At 32.6% G+C, this 14,641-nt stretch overlaps 1 protein-coding gene across 1 annotated transcript in view; it reads left to right on the top strand.

Moving 5' to 3' along the window:
- Positions 1 to 14,641, top strand: part of LOC114331608 (S-phase kinase-associated protein 2) — a 51,644-nt gene that overhangs the window by 20,147 nt on the left and 16,856 nt on the right. The window contains exons 6-7 of the mRNA XM_028281219.2: positions 4,676 to 4,803; positions 13,401 to 13,560. Coding sequence (XP_028137020.1) covers positions 4,676 to 4,803; positions 13,401 to 13,560 — 288 coding nt within the window. The remainder of the gene's footprint in view (positions 1 to 4,675; positions 4,804 to 13,400; positions 13,561 to 14,641) is intronic.

Genomic DNA, 14,641 nt, shown 5'->3' with positions numbered 1-14,641 from the left:
TTTAAAACAAAAAAGGTCCTATACATAATTGTTATAAAATCAACGGTTCCAGAGTTACGGTGGGTAAAAAGTGGAGGTTTTCGATACTTTTTATATTCTTTGGGCAATTTATAGAAATTTTCTTTAACAGGATTGTGTTTTGTAAATAAAATTTGCTATTTCAGTGGTCGATGATATGTTAGTGATAAGCCCTTGAAGAAACGTCAACATCACCACCCAAAATCATCATCAATTGCCCATATAATATAAAAAGTATCGAAAACCTCCACTTTTCACCCTCCGTAACTCTAGAACCGTTGATTTTATAACAATTATGTATAGGACCTTTTCTGTTTTAAATTTTATGTAGAACATTTTTGTATAGACCATTGTTTACGCTAAAGCATAGTTTTAGAAATATTGACGAAAAACGTAAAAGAACTACTAATTTACCGACTTCTCCCCCATCTCCCCCCCAAAACGGACGCTCAAAATGGTGTAACTTTTTACTGAACAATATGTGGACCATATAGAACAATTTGGTGTTGGAGGAAAACTTTTACTTTAGATGTCTGGGTTAGGCCTTTTTGGACCAATTATAGGTATTTGGAACCGTTCATTTTAAAAGGATTATACATAGGACCTTTTTTGTTGCAAATTTAATGTAGAGCATTTTTGTATAGAAGGTTGTTCATGCTAAACCGCATAGTTTTATAAATATTGACGAAAACCCTAAAAAAACTACGAATTTGCTGATTTCTCCCCCCAAACCCGACGATCAAAATGGTGTGACTTTTTTCTGAACATTATGTGGACCATATAGAACAATTTTGTGTTGGAGGATAACTTTCACTTTAGATGTCTGGGTTATGCCATTATTTGGATCAATTATATCATACTAAAAATGAGAGAAGAAAATCTCATACTAGAAATGAGAGATTAGAGAATCTTTCACATGAAGCGCACTGACTCAACAATATGGTGATACTAAGTCAACTGAGTCGCTATCTGAGCGGACGAGTCTATTAGATTGTCGAGGGAGGATAGTTAGGAGACTAGAAGGAACTACAGCACATATAATTTCCCAGAAAAAAAGTTGTGCGCAATTTTCTGAAACCGTGAGAGAAAATCTCATATAGCGACCACTGGCGGGTTAAGTATCAGCAAACATAAATATACACTTGATAGCAAAAAATCGACTCAAAAACAAAATAAATTATATTTTTTGACTACGCTGTTTGGCAAGTCAGTGTCTATCCACATAATGTAAAATTATAAGTAAAATAAATATTTTGAACCGAAGTAATTTTTATTGCAACGACACCAACATTTATAAAGTTAGTAACTAAAGAGCAGCAAAAATAACTGAATATTGTATGTGAGAAAACATGTAATAAGTGGAAGTCATTATGTAATGAATATAAAAGTAAAATAACATAAATCAAAATTTGTACTGCATATTTCCTCCTCTGCTTTGTATTACACTTTCTCTGTTGGATCTAAAGAACCTTATTAATTTCTCACTGATTCCTGAAGTATCGCTTCCCACTCTTCATCTAATGAAGTTTTTAGCTCCGCCACTGTCGCTGATGCTGTCGCTCATCCCATAGATGCTTGATGGGATTCATATCCGGACTCAATGGAGGCCAATCCATTGTTGTTACATATATTGGTTTTGGCCATGTATTCTTTCGTAATCGGTGCTGTGTGACATCGCACGTTATCGTGCATTAGCATGAAAACGTTACCTATGTAGCCGGCCTAAGGAACAACATGGTCTTGGAGAATATCTGCAATGTAACGATCCGCTGACAGACCCCTCCAACACCACCACTGGGCACGAACACAAGCTCTTTTTTTCCTTCTAAATATCTACTACCCCAAAAAATACACGAACCATCTCCATTGCCCACTGTTTTGACACTGCAGCACTGAGCAAATGGTTCTCCGGGCCTCCTATAGACGCGTCGTCTTTTGTCATTGCTTTACAAGCACATTCGACTCTCGTCAGAGAATAAAACTCTTCTTCATTTACGAAGGTCACAATTGACGTGTTCTCAGGCAAACTGAAGTGAGCTTGTTTCTGACGTGCGTTCAATTTGGGTCATGAATTACCTTGTGTGGAAGTCAACGTGGTAGCCTTCTATCCATTAAGTGACGGTGACACCTCGAACATTTCTCAAGGATTGTTGAAACTTAACTCGTGTCGCGTGCCCATTCCGCAAGGCACTCGGGACATGAATCGATCATCCCTCTCTGGCATTACGCGTCGCCGACCCGAACTTGGTCGTCGACTATAGCTACCGGCCTCCTGGTATCGACGGTAAGCTCTGAGACTGCGTCATAAGGAGGCAACGGGCGACAGTCCTTCTGACTATAGCGCTCTCTTAATTATGCAATTACCTGGGACTCCTTCACTGGTGTAGTATCCATTTATAAAATATTCACTTACTGCACTTCGAAATGTACACACACGTCAACGTTTGAAAAGCGACTGAGACGACCACCTACAAACTCATAGAACATTAGTGTTGGAAAATTCTCGAGAATGAATGTTATGACGCGATTCTGAATATTGTTAAAGATGAAATAGGATATTAAAAATCATTAAATTATATACAAAATTATAAGACGAAACAACAGTGTTCTTTATATATTATAAGAAAATACAAAAACAACAGAAAACAAAATTTATTTGACAAAAAGAATGAAATTTTCTTAACAGCAAATACTGGATGTGGTGAGCTAATCTGAAAAAGATGAGGCCTCAGATTCAGAATCTATTTCTATCATTAGCTCATCCTAGTCATCTACATTCTGCATTTCAATGTATTGATGAGAAGTTGTGGGATTTTGTTTTTCACTAGTCGCCAGCTCAGTCATGGATTGGTATAATACGTCTAACAATTTTAAATTGTGAGCAATAATAGTTACTTTATCAGCCCGTTCACCAGTAAGCCAGTTTCTTTTAGAGGAGTGGATAAAACCATAAGTACTGAAACTTCTTTCAGTCGATGCACTGGATGAAGGCATGTTTACAGTCATTGGACGAATCTAACAACTGTGTTGGCTGAAAAGCAGTTGATGAATATTTCTGTTGATCCTTTTCAAATAATTGTGTCGCTCCCACTGTACACTTCACACATTTTACTAAATGTTTTGTCATTCTTGTTGCATTTTTCAAGTATTGACTATCACAAAATTTGCAAAAGTACTTGTTTTACCTTGTACACTTTTAATTTTGCAGTAATTCCATATATTCCTTTTAAAGCGAGCACCACATTCTCGCGAAATTACTTCAGGAAAGTTCACCTAAGTCCGAAGTACCCGTCACTACACACTCGTTCTACTTAGTGAGGAACACATTCACGCCGGGCGATAAGGACTTCGGTTCATTTGACTTGCTCTCAAAAACCGCCACAGAATGCAAGTAGGCCGAGGCGGAGCAAAGTCGCATGAACAGCCTGTCTACACTCTCGTACTCGCTGAACTTCGATCGACTTCGTGAGTAGTATAGTGAGCGTTTTTAGGTTTTTTAGTAAATTATGCTTTGCTTCGATCCATTCTAAATATTTGCAAGTTAATATAGCGCCAAAACAATAAATACTGACACTGTAAACACCCTAGCTAGTGGTTCATGGGATTTCCCAGTCCCGGTTACTTAGATTTTCGGGGATTTGATCTAAAATCGCGTGAAAGCCAAAAAGCATTTCATGAGGGGAGCGGCAAGTAGGTGTTTGATCTTCAAGAATAACAATGTTTAGGATGCAAAAAATATACGAGGTGAATTGGCAAAAACAATATAGAAAATTCTCGAAAATAATTTTCTGTCCGAGAATATTCTCGCTGAGAATTTTCTGGTCGAGAATATTCTCTTCTTACATCACTATAGAACATACCGGTTACAATGTCTGCTGCATTTTTATGCCATACAGAAGTAGGCAAATTTTACAACACATTTTCAATTTGCATAAAACAATTATTTTGTCCATAATAGACAGTGTTTTTAGATGAGTTGTTTTAGTTCAAAAAAGACAAGATTAAATTACTAACCATAATCTACAATTCATCGAGTGAGTCGATTTTTTTGCTCGCAAGTGTAGAATCAGTATTTAAAATATGAAAAAATGAGCAAGATATGTGCTCATCTTGAAAGGAGATATACCAGAAGTTTTTATGAGCAGTATATGGTAGTATACAGTATACTACAGGGATACTCCCAGTATCTAGTCAATAAATTAGTTAATATAAACATGTAAAAAGAAAACTTACATGTTTGCTGCAGAGAATTTGGTGTTTTTTACTTATTAATAATTAGTGTTTTTTTAAATATTTACTTGAGATTAAAAAGGTAAATATGTGACTTAAAACCTAACTTAATACTTAACATTAAAAAGGTAAATATTATTGAATTCCTAAATTATAATCTGCAAAACAAGGCAACATCATTAATTATTTGATTTATTATAATAAAAAAAAATTTAATGAAAAAGTTTTTTGTTGTGTAAAATTGGAATATTTAATATTTTATTTATTTTCCAACAAACCAGTTTACATCGTTTACTTTTTAAAAGTAAACTTTTACTTTTGTAAATATTTGTATTTTACCTCTAAATTAGCATATTTAGTTTTTGTTGGTCACATTATTTCATATCCACATTCTAGTAATTTATAATCGATTTTTGTTTTGTTTTAGAATTAGAGAGCTAAACATTGCGTGGACGGACTTATCACATAGTTGTGTAAAATATATTAGCAAAAATCTACCGTCTTCAATGGATAGGCTCAATTTTTCTGGCTGCAAACGAAATTTGACTGATCAAAGTAAGTTTTTCTTCAATTATTATATTGTTACCAAATATTTTGAATAAAATGACATACCAAATTATTTGCCAATATTTGATCCTTTTTATGTTGTTTTTTCTATTAAAACATGAGATTAGGATTACAGTTGCCTCGGAACATTCCTGGAAATTATTTTCATAATTGTAGGTCCACCGCTAGAGGGCGTAATTGAATATCAAAAATTAAAAAATCAAAATTTTACCAAATTTGCCTAATGAAGGGGAACTGGAAATCCGATCATCGTATTCTTCATAAAATTCTGCGCATATTTGATTTCACAAGTTTAAGTCTACCTTTGCAAATAAGAGGTGTGGTGAGTGGGGAACCTTGTTATGAAAAAATGGCTGTAAGTCCGGTTCTGCTAAATTGAATTTTCCAAACTTGGTCTTGTTGAAAGCAGCTCTTTTTCGTCAATGTAAGAGTTATAATTTCAAAACAGCCTATTTAAGTAATATGCCAGCTAGGAGGCGTTATTTAATTATTTTCAGAAATCTAGTTTTCTTTGGAAAATATTAAATACAAGTATGTATGCATTTTTAATCCTGTATTACAAAATTAGATCAAATTAGCAACAGAAACCGCATGTCGAAAATGCATGAAAACCGCACAGAAATGAAAACTGCATGTCGATACCTTTTTTCTATCTCGAGATATCTTAAGAAATGTATAAAGTTTAAACCTAACCGTTACTGTCACCGGTAAACGAAGTTAAGGAAAGGTAGTGTGCTGTGGAAAAAATAAAGAAACATTTTCCAGATCTCAACGTATATAATTAATTAAAACAACAATAAGACAAACAACACAGTAAAATATAACAAAGAAATAAAAAGAACTACTTAGTGACGACTTAAATGTTCAAATTATTGCACATAATTTTTGATTCAACCATTTACTCTTTCAAGAGTAGATTGAACAACAGTCTTAATTTCTGCTGTCGAAATGCTTTGAATGGGGTTTCGTATTCTCTGGATCATTTTTTCTCGAGTAGGCCTAGCTGCTAAAACAAGGTCTTTAATCCGTCACCATACCTAAATAAAAGTGAAATACCAAACCGTCCCCACACCAAACAGTTAAATCTGTTGATAGTCAGATAATTGGATCCTTTCTTTTTGATAATGCTATATTGGTGAACTCTACCTAATTTTTTTAAGGAATGAATTGCCTCTTCTTCTGGAAGATGTACCGCTAGCATTTCGTAGGTCCATGTTGTTTCAGCACGATGGTTGTCCCGCGCATTTTTCCAGTGTAGCAAGAGATTTTTTAGATGAGTCATTCGCTGATAGATGGATAGGACGTGGAAGCCTATTTTTTGGCTAGCCAGATCACCAGATTTAACTCTTTTAGACTTTTATTTTTTATGAGGGCGGATTAAAGACCTTGTTTTTGCCGCTAGGCTCACTACTCGAGAAAACATGATCCAGAGAGTAGGAAACGCCATGCAAAGCATTGCGGGAGCAGAAATTGAGACTGCTGTTCAATATACTCTTAAAGAGTAAATACTTGCATCGAAAATTATGGGCCATAATTTGAACATTTAAGTCGTCACTAAGTAGTTGTTTTTATTTCTTTGTTATATTTTATAGTGTTGTTTGTCCTATTGTTGTTTTAATTAATACACGTTGACATCTAAAAAATGTTTCGTTGTTTTCTCCACAGCACACTACCTTTCCTTAACTTCGTTTACCGGTGACAGTAACAGTTATGTTTAAAATTTATACGTTTGTTAAGATATCTCGAGATAGAAAAAAGGTATCGACATGTGGTTTTCGCTATTCTGTTGATAATTTGAAAGTAAAAAAGTTGAATGGTGAGGACTAGTTCCTGAGATACAGCCGGTTAAAATAAGCGTCGTACCGAGTATTTTCTAGTTCCGTTTTGTAAATTTAATTTAATATAAGTTAAAAAATTGTTAAACTTAAAAACATTGCTGAGGCTGCTTAGATAATCCGATTTTAATTCTGTAAAGTTTATTAGATAGGTATAGTGCCTGTTTATATGTAAGAAAATTAACTAACTTCTAAATGGTCTACTTTTTGTTCAGAAAGTTTTTAAAAATTTTGAACTTTTTAAAAAAAAATTAGATTGAAAATTTATTATGCAAAATCTATTAAGTCGATTTTAATGAAATTTTGTGGACGGTTTAAGTATATTATAAGCATTTTCTAAGCGAATTACGAAGATTCTAAGTGCAACGAAAGTTGCACTTATTAGTTGCACCAAAGTTGCACTTTCATTGAATAAAAACAGGCTTATTTTGCCCCCTTATTTTGTATTTATTACTATTTTGCAAAAAGGGTAATAATTCAAGACATTTTTAACCAGGCGTGTATTATACAAAATTTAATTAGCTTTATTTTATTTCTGTACAACTTTGTTCCAAAACGAATCGTTTTAAAGTTATAAGCAAAGAAAATGGAAAAAAAATCGATGATTTTCTCTTTTTTTTTTTTTTTATTAATGTTCCGGGCATATTTGAGAAGGAGCATAAGTCAATTATAATTACTGAAGTTGTCACCTAATTTTATCTGCAAAAATCCGAATGCCACCTCTCACATCCGCCTCAAAACAGATACGCCCTGGTCTATAAAGACGGTTGTCGGCTTAAAGATTTCACGAATTACTTCATTAATCCTTTTTCTACGCATTTGCAAATTTAAGGAACAATAAGAGGAATAAACTTTTAAAGATATTGTTAAAAGTTTGTATGTATTTAAATATTTGTTTGTGTTTAAATACTTATAATATACATATTCTGAAACACGAGATATAAAATTTGTTAAACATGTTTATCTCGGTACTGATTCATTAAATTGATAAACGATAAATAACGAATTGTCCGTTACGAATTTGTATAGTTACGATCTGTCGCTGTTACGACCTGTCGCCGTTACGAGTTGTGCGTTCCCACTTATCCGGTTACGAATTGTCGCGTTACGAGATGTCTGGTCACGCCCTAGACGTGTCTAGCATCTCCTGAAAGTCCTCTTTCCATCTCTCTACTTGGTCATCTGTTGTAATAAGTAAAATTGTCTGTAAAATGACATACGAGGTTTTCATACTTAAACCAGTAACCAACTTAAACTGAAACAACACACAAGAGAGATCAAAGAACTGCATCTATAAAATACCTTGTGAATGCAACAATTTTTATGTGGGAGAAACCGCACGACTACTAAATTTCAGGATAAACCAGCATGAAACATACATCAAGAACAGAGACTTTGACAAATCACAGTTGTGCAAACATGCCTGGGACAACGAGCACAGATACAATGAAAATATGCATCAATAGTCATAAAAAAAACAATCAAAAAGAGAAAAATCAAAGAAGCAGCTGCCATCTTACTTAATGAAGAAAAATGGGTAGCGCGCCCAAAACTCAGGTTGCCAGTTGCCATACCAAAAGAAGAACTCAGGAACAAGAACATACCAACATTAGCGGATTAATGCAGTGGTTTCCAACTTGTGGGGCGCGCCCCCCTAGGGGGGCGCGAGACTGTTGCAATTGTTTGTTATAAGTAGGAAATTGTAACAAAATGTCTGAAAATTAATTTAAAAATGCTATGAAGAAGCAAATTTTATTATTTTTTTATTATGTATACTTTTACATGATATTTTATATTATTTTGTAGCCCATTAAATCAATTATAATAGTTGGGTATTTATAAAATTAGATCGTTAGAAAAATTAGGGGGGCGCAATTTTTTTTTGTTTTTTTAAGGGGGCGCAGGTACAAAAAGGTTGAAACCACTTTATTAATGTAAAGTCAGAGACACATTATCTACATTTATAGATAATACATAAACACCGACAACACCTACACTATAAACAGAATTTGATACTATTCTGAGAGTACAAACGTCACCCTCAGAATTATCAACAAAAAGCATGGCTATATGCCTATACTAAATTTACATTCAAGATGCAGTAGAAATAAACAAACCAAGACACGTTAAATGCTACTAGGAGCACTCCCGAATCATAATTTACAATGTATAAACTTTGGAAATCATGATTTGGGATTTACAATGTACATATATATTGTAAATTATGATTCGGGTGTGGTCCTAGTAGCATTTAACGTGTCTTGGTTTGTTTATTTTTACTGCATCTTGTAAATTTAGTATACAAGATTGAGGCCAAGTAAGTAAATCATCAATTTGGAAAGCAATAATAACAGCTCACTATTTTAAAATAATAACAATAGTTATAAAATATCATTTTCATTACAGTCAATTTTGGCTTAATCCCATATAAATACACACACCGGCAAAATTAGCCGAACACCTTAAAAATGGGACATGTTTGATGTCACGAATTTCCTAAACCAGTGGTCCGATTTGAGTGATTCTTTTAGTATGTTATAGCCTTATTATTTAAGAATATCCTTAGTTCAGAGAAATAAGGAAAAAAAATATCGTGTTGGTGACACATCCCCCTCCAGGCTGAAACCAAATTTTTCGAGTAATATGGTCATCTATAATAATAACCTATATGTTTCCTGCAGCCGATTTTGATGATATACATAGTTATAAACAAATGAAGATCAAAAAACGGTAAATTTTCGCTTTTTTCGTCTCTTACTAAAAAATTGGGCATTTTCAACAAATTTGAGAGTAATAAACTCATAAACCGTATAAAAAACTTCAATATGGCGTTCGCCGAATATGTCTATCCTTATTGGTTACTTAAAAAATTGCCAAATAAATCATAAATTTTAAGTTTTTATAAATATTCATAACTTATGTAAAAATTAACTTAGAACCTTCTTATTACATGGAATGCTGAGACTTATGGTGCTTAAATTACACCCTAAATTCCAAAGCAATTGGTCAAATAGTTTAAAAGTTATTTAATTTGTTTTTCCAAAATTAATTTTTTTTGCAACACTGTAAGTCAGAAAATGATGAAGTTACAGTAATATTTTGGATAGTTTATGAAAGAAGAAAATTTACAGTATTAATTTAATTTAAAAAAAATGACAAAAAATAATTATAGATATTGCAAAATAATTTTGCAAAAACATGTGAATTAAAAAATTGGGGGGGCTAACTTTGTCCCTAAATGTCCTAGAAGAGTTGTTTTTCTTTCTAAATATGTATAAAAATTCAGTCTTTCTAAATATGAAAAAATAATTTTTCTACGGGTAACGGTTAAAAAGTTATTCTAATTGTTTATAAGTAAGCAAAAAATTGACATGTTTTTGCAAAATAATTTTACACTGTTTAAAATTATTTTTTGTCATTTATTTTTAATTAAGGTAATAGTATAAATGTTCTTCTTTTATAAACTGTCCGAAGTATTATTGTAACCTCATAATTTTCTGACTTATAGTGTTGCAAAAAAAATGAATTTGGGAAAAATAAATTAAATAACTTTTAAACTATTTGACCAATTGCTTTGAAATTTAAAATATAATTTAGGTACAAGAAGTCTCGGCATTCCGCGTAATAAGAAGATTCTAAGTTAATTTTTACCTAAGTTACGAATATTTATAAAAACTCAATATTTATGATTTATTTTGCAATTTTCTAAGCAACCAATAAGGTTGGACATATTCAGCGAATGCCATATTGAAGTTTTTTATACGATTTTTGAGTTTCTTACTTTCAAATTTGTTTAAAGTGCTTAACTTTTTGGTAATAGACGAAAAAAGCGATAATTTACCGTTTTTCGATCTTCATTTGTTTATAACTATGTATATCATCAAAATCGGCTGCAGGAAACATATAGGTTAATAATATAGATGTCCATACTACTCAAAAAATTTGGTTTCGGCCTGGAGGGGGATGTGTCACGAGAAAAACCTTATTTCTCTGGACTACCTTGTAATAATATTGTTGCTAGACAGCTAAATATCATTTTATACCGGGTGTAGCAATAAAACTGTGTTTTTTTCTTAAAGTTTGGAACACCCTGTGGAATGTTCTAGCCTATATAAAATATTGAAATTAAAACTCAGTTATAGCCTTAGGCTTTCTTAACATTTTCTTTTTTGATTCATTTGCTTATGTTAGAAAATAAAAAAGTTATGGGCTTTAACAACTAGCCATGTTTTTCATCGATAAATCCTCATAGTAGGGGAGGAAAGTATGCTAAATTTGCAGTTACTCGAGCGTTATGGGGACCTATTGGATTGTGAATAGTATGTGCTAAAACCAGAAAAAGGTTAAGCTAAGTTTTCCATATATTGGGGAACTTTTAATTTTTAATTTATTTTTCATTTGAAACAATCGTATTTTTCCGATTATAGCGCCATTTATCCATAATTTAAAAAAATGTTGCGAATAAAATTGCCTATTTTTACGTCAAGAATCCAAATCTTCAATAAAAATTGGGGGCTCCTATTTAAGATTTTAAAGTAACCCCCCACGCCACCTCCGTGGGGGGACGTGTTCGGTGCCATTCGATAAATTTTTGAAAAATATTGAATACGTGTATTTTGCAGTTTTACGACCTGATGTTCATTTCGCGAAATACCGTATTTAAAATTTTTAATTTACCTCCACCCCTCTCCGTGGGGTGACGTGTTTAGTATTATTTGATAGATTTTTAAAAAATATTGAACACGTATTTTATAGTTTTTCAAACTGACGTTTATTTCGTGAAATTTTCGCTTTTTTTTTTTGAAACTTTGTGACTCGCCCATTTTCTTACGCCCCACTCAAATCGTCAGGTTTTTTAAATATACACTGTTTTGCATGTACTTAACTAACCTTATCTTAATCTGACGATTTCGAGTTTTTCTAAGAATGTATTTTTTTCTCGGTCCCCCTTAATGAATTCCCCGGTGTTAAGAACCAATATATGGTATAGGTACATTTACAGGGTACAATGTTTCTCCCCATGTGATAATCTGACGCGCTCGAGTAACTGAAAAAATCCCCATTTGAGCTCCCCTACCATCATTACCTGCTTAATTTAATAAACAAGCCTAAAGTAATTCAATAGATGTATTAAATAAATAAATATAAGCGATGTCACAATGACGACCTCCCGTGGATTTCATCTGAACTAGCTGAACATCAGATTTGAAAACCTGCACGTATTCAATATTTTTGAAAAATCTATCGAATGGCACCAAACACGTCCCCCCACGGAGGTGGGGTGGGGATTTAATTTAAAATCTTAAATAGGAGCCCCCAATTTTTATTGCAGATTTGGATTCTTTACGTAAAAATAAGCAACTTTTATTTTTTTCGAATTATGGATGGATCGCTCTATAATCGGAAAAAACGATTGTTTCAAATGGAAAATAAATTAAAAAATGAAAAGTCCCCCACTATATGGAAAACTTAACTTAACCTTTTTCTGGTTTTAGCACATACTATTCACAATCCAATAGGTCCCCATAACGCTCGAGTAACTGCAAATTTAGCATACTTTCCTCCCCTACTATGAGGATTTATCGATGAAAAACATGGCTAGTTGTTACAGCCCATAACTTTTTTATTTTCTAACATAAGCAAATGAATCAAAAAAGAAAATGTTAAGAAAGCCTAAGGCTATAACTGAGTTTTAATTTCAATATTTTATATATGCTAGAACATTCCACAGGGTGTTCCAAACTTCAAGAAAAAACACAGTATTATTGCTACACCCGGTATAAAATGATATTTAGCTGTCTAGCAACAATATTATTACAAAGATATTCTTAAATAATAAGGCTATAACATACTAAAAGAATCACTCAAATCGGACCACCGGTTTAGGAAAATCGTGACATCAAACATGTCCCATTTTTAAGGTGTTCGGCTAATTTTGCCGGTGTGTGTATAATATTTAACTTAGATGGCCTGCTATTTATAAAAAAAGAATGTGTGTGTGCTTACTTTGTACGCACGTAAGAAGTTATACTTCTATTAATTATATAATTTCAACGAAATAAGTATACTTAACAGTTACAATACCAAAAATTAACAATAATTACCAAAAATTAACCAAAACTTAACAATACCAAAAATAAAAAAAAATGAATGTGAATCGTTCGGGATTTGAACCCGCGATCTTTCGATCTCTGGTGCAATGCTATACCAACCGAGCTATCAAGCCCCGTGCTATTGACGTGTCGGATATAATTACACATCACGGTGGAAAATAGATCAAAGTGAAGTATAAAAATAGATATTTTATTATCTTAGAGGAAGACAAATCCAAAGACACAAAAATTATAATAAATAATACATTTACTAAGAACACTAATATATTCTTTTAATGACTTATTTGCGCTGATACATACATAATTTGAAAGATTAGCAACGAACTACATACTGTCTGTCTGCGCATGCGCCAGGCAATTATAAAATTTCACCCTCGATCGTAAAGAAGTAAAACTTCAAAAATAGTTTTCCTCAGATTTTGTGTATTTTCAGATATCAAATAAGGAGTCTTTGTACTCTTTGACCCATTTTCTCAATGTCTCTTTATTTGTGTCTCAAAAAAATTTTTTTTTATATTTTTTACTCTTTTTGGACGCCATTTGTTAAAAAACTAGAATTGCTTAACAATTGTGATTGGAAATATATGAATGTTACACAAGCGTTTGCTATTATAAAACAAACATTTTTTTATTGTAGATGTAACAGACATTGTTATGTGTTGCCCAAGACTTAGAGAATTAGACTTATCGGACTGTACGAGTATAACAGGACACTCAGTTAAGCAGTTTCTACAATTAGATGAATTAAATTTTCTGGCGCTTTCACGATGTTATCAAATAACATACACTGCTCTATTGTAAGTATTTAGGTTTAGTGTTCATTTTAAAGGTTCAATACCGATGGTATAGATGACAGATGTGATAACTACATATTTTTTAATAAATAAGTTATGTACACAGAGTTTGAACAGTTGACATAATCTTTGTTATACGTATATGTATAGGGTAAGCTCACTGTATACCGGTTAAGACTTGCTAACAGCCGAAATGTGGTATACTCTTTCTCAGAGGAATCTTTCAGTGCGTCACAGTTTTTCGATTTCTTTCTAACGCATTAAGTTGGAAGTGATAGCAAAAAAGGTACGTCCGTGATAGGGCTTACAATACCGAGATCCCGAATACCGGAATCCCGGACGATTTTTGTCCGGTATTCGATACCGGTATTTATAATAAAAATACCGGTATTTTGGGTATTAGCTTAATTTATAAAAAGTGAATTGAAGCACAATAAACTTTCTTCTAAAATATTTTTTGCTATTAAAAGAAATTATTTTTGAAGATAAACAACCAATATCATTGTAAAAAATATTTATTAAACAAGTTTATTACACATACACGTCGTTAATTTAAGGCGTTATAGGGGTTATATCAGTTTCTACAACCAAATTACATATTAATTCTCGTCTATACAAATATGTACATAAAATGAGTTAAGTATATAAAAATTCTTAAATTTTTAAAAAGCAGTAAGATTTATCAATCAGAATTGTTTTAACATTTTTAGATCTTTTTTCATTTTTTTGTGTATTGTGGTGTATAAATTATACTCACTTATTTTCTGAATTATTTATAATAATTGAAAATATTATTTACATACGTATCCCTCTTCACTCCATGCGGAGCATAGGGCGTCAACTGTCTGCCTCCATTCTGTCTTATCCTTTGCAGTGATCTTTATTGCTGCCCAGGTTTTCCCAATAGCATTAATTTCTTTTTCGACACTTCTTTTCCACGTTTCTACGGTTAGTTCTTTTCCATAGGTTCCTGGATAGTTCTTATCCATAGCTCTTGGTTTGATATACGGTTTGGCCAGTAAATGTTAAGAATCTTCCTTAGGCATTTATTTATGAATACCTGCATCTGTCCGATTCATTTTCT

This window comes from Diabrotica virgifera, chromosome 2 (genome assembly GCF_917563875.1).
Source record: "Diabrotica virgifera virgifera chromosome 2, PGI_DIABVI_V3a".
Taxonomy (NCBI): domain Eukaryota; kingdom Metazoa; phylum Arthropoda; class Insecta; order Coleoptera; family Chrysomelidae; genus Diabrotica; species Diabrotica virgifera.
Note: the sequence above shows the minus strand (reverse complement) of the source record. Positions and strands in the feature narration are given on the sequence as shown.